At 39.5% G+C, this 8,284-nt stretch overlaps 1 protein-coding gene across 1 annotated transcript in view; it reads left to right on the forward strand.

Moving 5' to 3' along the window:
* Positions 1–8,284, forward strand: part of UAP1 (UDP-N-acteylglucosamine pyrophosphorylase 1) — a 41,835-nt gene that overhangs the window by 14,223 nt on the left and 19,328 nt on the right. The window contains exons 2-4 of the mRNA XM_006873425.1: positions 2,173–2,377; positions 5,005–5,180; positions 7,853–8,025. Coding sequence (XP_006873487.1) covers positions 2,173–2,377; positions 5,005–5,180; positions 7,853–8,025 — 554 coding nt within the window. The remainder of the gene's footprint in view (positions 1–2,172; positions 2,378–5,004; positions 5,181–7,852; positions 8,026–8,284) is intronic.

An 8,284-nucleotide genomic window follows, 5' to 3' on the forward strand; every position in this document is an offset into this window, starting at 1 on the left:
TGGTGCCTTGTTCTTTGCCACTTCTTTAATGCACTTTGGACTTCCTCTCTGAGTATCATTGGCTCTTGTTTATATGGTATCTCTTGAAATGGTTGAACATTCCCCTTAGATCATAGCTATTGTTTTGCTTACTAGCATTAGTTACTTCCAGCTTTGTTTTCTTTCTTTTAAACACCAATAAGGTACAATTAGTTGCTCTGATTTGAGGCAAGGCACAAAGAACTAATTAAATCTCAAGTCGCCAGAGGTGAAAATTATGGAAACATATAATATACTTTAACGTTTTTTAATTGACAAAGCAGTTTGAATAGTTAGTTGTTGAATAAATGTCCCTGGACTATACTCATTCACTAATGCAGAAAAAATGTAGAATCAGGACTGGGGACCATTTTGATTTTAAAATGGACAACTTATTTAGCATTGTACTTTTAAGTTCTTGATATTTTAGAAGAAAATCTATCAAAAACACCTAAGGCATTAGCCACCACTGCTCCCTCTGACATGGCCTTCAATGGTAGGCAGCAGGTCAGCTTCGTTTCTAACATTTCTGAGAATTATGGTCAAAGTAAGAAATTGAGAAAACATTAACCACTGCCCTCTCTCATTTGGTGTTTTACGTTTTTCTAGCTTCCCAGAGCTGCAGTCTCCATGTTGGCGCTCATGCTGTGCCTTGTGGTGCTGAGACTGTTCACCTTTGAGTGCTGTGCTGTATTCCCAGATTTGGGTGTGGGTGTTTGTGTGTGTGTTTAATCCACACTTGAGGGTCTCTATCTTTGCATTGCTATTAGTTTCCTTACTTTTTTTTCTCCCTCCCTCCTTTCCTTCCTTTTCATTTGAATCTCAAGTCCATCTTGAATTTATTTTAGTTCAAAGACCCTGCCTGCCACGTCTGATAAGTAGTCAAGTACTTGCAAAACGTGTGGAACATCCCTTGGTTCCTTGCCTTTTTTTTTAAAGTTTTTGTGAAGTATGTGATAGTTTACATGGAAGAACATCAGTTTTACATTCATCCTATTGTATATTTGTTCATTGCCATGGTTACAATCCCCTCCATGCATCATCAAACAACCAAAGGGTACACCCTGCAAGCTTACCCCTTGGTCGTCAGCACACAGCCTCTCTCCCTCTCCAGGTCTAGAGGCCCCAGCCGCTCCATCTCTCCATGTCATCGTCTCTGCCTCCATCTCTGGCATCACTATTTCTCTGGGTAGGGTCCCACTCTCCACTCTTATCCCTTGATGGTCCCAGGGACCTCTGCTCCTGGACTGCAAAGTCAACCACTTCCCTCCTTTTGCTATAAAACATCTACCTTTACATTTCCAACCCTCACAGTCAATCCTGATAGCAATTATTCATTATTGTACCACAAGAGTCCTATCCTCATCTCCTTTGATCAGCCCTGCCCAGACAGATTGGATACTTCTCAGTGGAGAATCTACCTTCTTCCGCCCCTTCTGGATCTAGGCTCCCTCTTGAAAGCTTGTAAGCCAGACACTTCTTGCCTTAGTAGCCCTCCATTTTGGGTATCCAATGTCCAAGTTTCCCATCCCTGTCTACCCTGTGTACCAAGGGGGTGGGAATGATTCTTGCTGTAAAGATCTGTTCCCTCTTGAGTTACTGCATCCATAGGAATAGATCAAGTTCATCAAATTGTATCAGATTACTCTTTTTTTTCTCCCCTCTTCTTTCTTCTTCTAGTCAAGTTCTAATCATCCAGCCATTGAAGCCAGTTCAAGTGGGTATTATCTGCAAGTGTGGGTATTCTTGTGCAAATCACCTCACTTCTTATCAGCTGGATGCTTCACGCTCCACTCTAGTCCTCTGTGGCTATGTCATTGACTCTGGGTCCAGGAGTCCCCAGGTCTTGCCATACTGCTGGCCAACGAGGTCTCTACCTGGGTGGTTCCTTGCCTTCTAATGTTACCACAAATAATATTAGTTTATTAAAGTGCAGCATTCATTGTTTGGTGTTTGAATGGGTTATCTAAATTGCATTGCTTTAATAATTTAAATGTTTATATGAACAACATTGTAAACCTATGGTTATGTGTGGATTACTTGCTCTGTTATGCCATATGCAGATAAGGTGACTCTTTGTTGCCACCTAGGTAGGTGTAATCCTAAAGTGTTGAATTACAGGTTTTGTGATACAAATTTTTTTTTCTCTTCTAGGACTTTTCCAGATCTCTCAGAGCAAAGTAGCAGTTCTTCTTCTAGCTGGTGGGCAGGGAACAAGACTTGGTGTTGCATATCCCAAAGGGATGTATGATGTTGGTCTGCCATCCCATAAAACACTTTTCCAGATTCAAGCAGAGCGTATCCTGAAGCTACAACAGCTAGCTGAAAAATATCATGGCAAGAAGTGCATTATTCCATGGTAAGATATGTCTCATGGGAGGGGTTGCAACAAAAATTGAATATTATAATATTCAAATGCATGTAGACTTTATTCATAAGCAGGCATATTGCCTCAACTACAGAATCTCTAGGGAAGTATAATTTACTATATATGGAGTCCTGGTGTGTCACTGGGATAAAGCACTGGGCCGTAAGGTCAGTTTGAACCACAAGGTTGGTGGTTCAAACTCACCAGCCGCTCCTTAGATATCTATGCAGGGTTGCTAAGAGTTGGAACTGACTCAACAGCACTTAACAACAACAACATGCTAAAAATAATACGATAGCTATACAGTCACTATTGCATCAATAGGCAATATATACTCATACCTAGTTTTTACATCCCTGCCTGAGTATCTCTGGGTATTCATTGGACTCTCTTAGTCTAGAAACTTTTATTGATTTAGAACTTGATTGATAGTTTGTCTAGGTATACAGTTTCTGGTTAAAAATAATGTTCCCTCTGAAATTTGCTTTTTCTAGCATTGCTGTTGAGAGGGTCACTGTCTTTCTAATTCCCAATCTTTTTTCCTCCTCTCTGAAAGCATTTGGTGTGTCTCCGCTTATCTTTAACATCTTAAGTTTCATGATGGGTCTATTTTCAGCCATTGCTCTGGGTACTCAGTGGGCTCGCAGTCTAGAAACTCATACCAGGTTCTTTAGCCTCCTGCCAGGTACAACACTTAGCAAGTGTCACACCAGACTTCATTACCCTTCTCTTCCTCTTACCTACTGAAAGTTCCCCTGATTTCTCTGCTATGGGCCAAGTTTGGATTCTTAGTCTGTACCAGGGATCCCAGGATGGTGCAAGTGATTAATGCACTTGACTGCTCACTGAGAAGTTAAAGGTTCAAGTCCACTGACAGGCACCTCGAAAGAAAGACCCGACAGTTTACCTCTGAAAAATCAGCCATTGAAAACCGTATGGAGCACAGTTCTGCTGTCACACACATTGGGCCACTAGGACATTAGGAGACAGAGCATTTCAATGTAGTGTTCCCACGGTCCCGTCCTCAGACCGTCTCTCCTAGACACCAAGATGTTACAGGAAATTCTGCTTTGTTTTCTGAAAGTTTTGTTTAATTTCCCTCCCAGAGATGCTCTGGAAGTTAGCACGTGTTTTGAGGGGGTTGTCAGCTGTATATATGTCTAATCTTGCCTCTTCAGCCTCATGTGTGGTCAAAAGCTCTCCTGACTTCTCTGTTGCCCAGCAGTAGCCTTCTGATCCAAGCCCAGTTTCTCTACCACTACCCGGAATCCAAAATCAACAAATGCCCTAGGAAAAGGCAGCTGTTTTCCTCAGTTCCCTTTTCGAAAGATTCTCTGTGGAATTTTTGATCCAATTCTTGTTGCTTCTATAGATCTCTTTTTTGTAATTATCCCAGCTTTTCTGGTTCTTCTCAACCCAGAGTGTTGGCCTGCTGTGAATTTTTTTTTTTTACACTTCTTGATTCCTGTGAGCATATTTGATGCCCATCTATGTTCCTAAGGGCAAATATTCAACTTACAGGCCTGGTCTCCTACTATGATGTTGGACTTCTTTTTCTCTTTCTCCCACCTCGTCACAACTCGTAATTTTTGTTCCTTCCTTATGCAGAGCAGTTTAGCAACATCTTTTGGCATTTTCTAAATCATACCAAAGCCTTTTGTACCAAAGTTAACTATGCTACGGATCTTTTGTTAGACATCTACGATGGTGGGAAATTATACCACTTTTCTCTGTTCACTTATTCATTCAGCAAATATTTATCAAATGCCTACTTTTAGCTGCTTCTGGATCTGTTCTATAGCAACAACAAAGAAAAGTCTCTATGTATATGTATACGTAACATTTTAGAGAGGGCAGTCATTAAATGTGGTTTTAGGTATAGCATTTGTTCTTTTGTGCTATAGTTGTATGGGTTGAATTTTTGTGATAGCAGGGCATAATTATACTTTTATGATTATAAATAGAGGGTGAGCAGAGAATAGAGTCCAGATTCCATTTAAAATTTTTAATAAGAGATCATTAGACTATAGTACAGTTATAGTTTTCACTCCATATATATAAAGGCGCTCTGGTAGAGTAGTGGTTACGAATCGGGCTGCAAACCTTATAGTCAGCAGTTTGAAACTACCAGCTGTTCCATAGGAGAAAGATGAGGCTTGCTGCTTCCGTAAAGTTTACAGCCTCAGAAACCCTGTACAGGGTCGCTATGAGTCGGAACCGACTCCATGGCATACAACAACAGATATGTATTGGAGTCCTGGTGTGGTCACTACCACCACCATTTATTTAGGAGTTTTTAATTTAGAATGTACTTTTCATAAAATTTTTAAATGCATACTTTAGCCAGTTATAAACTCTCTGTTGCTGGAGGTCTGTATATCATTTGTTGCTTTTTTTTTTTAGTATGCCCAAGGTTTGAAGAAATTAAGAAATCCCCATTGGGTAGTATTTAATAAATGTGCCTTATCCAGAAAAAGGAATATGGAATGAGGAACTCAAAATGAGAAGCACAACTCTCAAAGATTTTCTTTAGCCTAGAGAAGAAAAAGAGTTTTGCCCTAATTTGTATAGCATTATCACTTTGAAGATTTTTCTTTGTTTTTTTCCCCTCATGCTAGGTATATAATGACCAGTGGCAGAACAATGGAATCTACAAAGGAGTTCTTTGCAAAGCACAAGTACTTTGGTTTAAATAAGGGGAATGTCATCTTTTTTCAGCAGGGAATGCTGCCTGCTATGAGTTTTGATGGGAAAATTATTTTGGAAGAGAAGAGCAAAGTTTCTATGGCTCCAGGTTTGTAACCATTTTTATTTAATGGTAATCAGAAATGCTAATAATATGAATCGTTGTGTTTTGATTTTCCTTTAAGATGGTGATTTGGCTGTTAAAAAACTTTAATGTTTCTTTTTGGGGTGAGTAGGGTAGGGGTGGGTAATGTTTAAAAAAAAGAAAAGGCCCAATGGTGAAATGGATACTCATACTTTTTGTGCATATGTGTCCTAGAGATCATTTTGAATAGAATTTAGAGTGTTCATTCTCTTTGCTCAGCATTTTAGATATAGCAAGGTTCATGCTACATGATTTACTGTAGTGAAAACCTGGAAATCATTTGCTGTTTAATCAATGAGAGGCTAAATTATAGTTTATCTGACATTAACTTTTAAGCAACATTACAATACTGGAGGCATTCAGTGACAGAGGGAACTAGTTTGAGTAGATCAAGAGAAAGTAAGAAGCAAAACTGCATCTGCCGTATGACCAGGCCACCACTTTGCACGGTGTCAGGGGCTCTGTGCCACAGTGTGCTCCCTGTGTAATGCAGCGATTCTTAATATGATCCTAATGAGAAAAACTAGCGTTGAACCGATATTTAGAGGAGAGGCTGAAAGGAAAGAAAGAAACAATAACATTCACAGTGATCGTCTCCACAGGTAGGCTTTTATTTCATTGTACTTCTTCTTAATTAGTGGAAGATCTATTCTGTGTTTTTGTTTTTGTTGTTTTAGTTTTTATTGTGAATGATGTGAGTTTACATGGCTGAACACCAGCTTTACATTCATCCTATAGTATTTCATTTCATTGCAATGATTACAGTCCCCTCCATGCATCATCAAACAACCAAAGGGTGTACCCTACAGGCCTGCCCCCCAGCCATCAGCACGCAGCCCTTCTCCCTCCCCAACTCCAGTGCCCCCAGCCATTCTGTCTGTCCACGTCACGTCGTCATCTGGAAGATCTGTTCTTAGATCTATTTTGTGAATTTAATCTAGTTTTTCTTCAGTGATGGCTGAGTTTGCTTAGGGAAGAAGTACTTGAAAATAGCACTAAAAATGGATGGTGGTCAGGAGGCTTATACTTATATTTTAGTTTAAGCCACAGTAGACCTTCACATTAATATTATTTTCAAACAAATTATTTGGTATAACATGCTCATGTGTTTTTGAGATAGAAGAAATTGTCAGTGTTGGGGCTGTAAATGCAGAGGTAACTTAAGTCATAAAGAAACTAGTGAAACTTGAAATCTTTTTTTTTTTTTTTTAAGGTCTTCATTGTGGATTGAGTTTTAGATTCAACAAGTCATATACCTTGTTTCATTACACTAATGATAATCCCCTCCATGTACCATCAGTTAACAGTATTTCTCTCTATTCACTTTAGCTTTTTGAAGATAAAAAAAAAAACACCCACTCAGGCATATATAATAATTTACACCTCCAAAGGGCACATTCTGCAAGTCTGCCTCCTGGCCACCAGCTCTTAGTCCCTCTCTTCCCATGAATTTGGAGTCCTCAGCCACTCCCTCTTTCCCTGTCCCCATCTCTGCCTCAATCTCTGGCATTGCTGCTTCTCTGGATAAGGTCCCACATTCTGCTTGCGCTCTTCTTTCTTGATGGTCCTAGGGTCCTCTGTTTCTGGACTGTAAGATTAACAACTCCCCTGTCTTTGTTAACAAAACTTCTGCCTTTACAATTGTGAGAGTTGCAATTAGTCGTGATAACAATTCATTATTGAATCATACGAATCTTATCCCCATCTCTTTTCACCAGACCCATCTAGACAAGATGAAAATTATTCAGTGGGGACTCTTTCTCCCCTACTACACACTCTTAAACTAAACTCCCTCTTGAAACCTTGTAAGCCAGTCATTTCGTGCCTTTATCGCCCCCTCATTTTAGGTAGCCTATGTCTAAGTTGCCAATCCCTATCTACCCTGTGTACAGAGGGGATAGCATTGATACTTGATGTGAAGACTCCTTCCCTCTCTGTTGATATTTAGAGTTACTACCTCCATGAGCTCTGGTAGCATAGTGATTACGAATTGGGCTGCAAATCTTAAGGTCAGCAGTTTGAAACTACCAGCTGTTGTGTGGGAGAAAGATGAGGTTTTTTGCTCCCATAAAGATTTGTAGTCTCAGAAACCCTGTACAGGGTCGCTATGAGTCAGAACCAATACCCAGCACATCACTACACACTCCATGAGTATAGGTCAGGTTCATCAAATTGTAGCAATTTACCCTTATTTCCTTAATCAACAAAAATTTTTTTTTTAATCTTCCTCTAGTCGAGTTCTGATTATCAAGCCATTGAGGCTAGGTCAAATAGGTACTACCTGCAAGTTTCGGTGAAAACTTGAAATCTTATAAGATAATTATTATCTGATAAGGAATTTTATAGATAATATTCTTAAAAGGGTCTCAATTAAATAGAAAAGTCTTATCTTTGGGGTTACCTAGTTCGAAATTAATGCTATTATCCAGATACTTAATGATAAATAATGTTCAGAAGTATGAAGTGTAATGTTGGTACATCAGAATCCTTCTTTGTGGAACTTCCTTTTCTTGGCCCTTTAATGTGAGGTTGTGTTTTTCAGAGATCTTCACAGTGTTAAGAAACATGAAACAATCATTGGATTTAATGGCATAGTGGCATTTGGTGTACCACTAATGGACTGTTTTATTTCTCAGATGGAAATGGTGGCCTTTATCGGGCTCTTGCATCCCAGAATATTGTGGAAGATATGGAGCAAAGGGGCATTTGGAGCATTCATGTCTATTGTGTTGATAATATATTAGTAAAAGTGGCAGACCCACGGTTCATTGGATTTTGCATTCAGAAAGGAGCAGACTGTGGAGCAAAGGTAATTCCTTTTTCAACCATTACGAGACTTTAAATGGTACCTGTCAGTACATATATTCCAGGAGCCAGACTTGAGTTTTTAGTTAATGGCATGTAAATATTTCAGAACCATTTATGTTTCTAAATAGGTGACCTTGTAGGATAAGCAGTAGACTGAGAATCACAAGGTCAGCAGCTGAAACCTGCCACCTCCTGGTAAATCCTATATAGGGTTGCTATGAGTCAGAACCAATTCAATGACACTTGACAACAACTCCCCC

The sequence above is a fragment of the Chrysochloris asiatica genome, unplaced genomic scaffold (genome assembly GCF_000296735.1).
Source record: "Chrysochloris asiatica unplaced genomic scaffold, ChrAsi1.0 scaffold00241, whole genome shotgun sequence".
In the NCBI taxonomy this organism is placed as follows: domain Eukaryota; kingdom Metazoa; phylum Chordata; class Mammalia; order Afrosoricida; family Chrysochloridae; genus Chrysochloris; species Chrysochloris asiatica.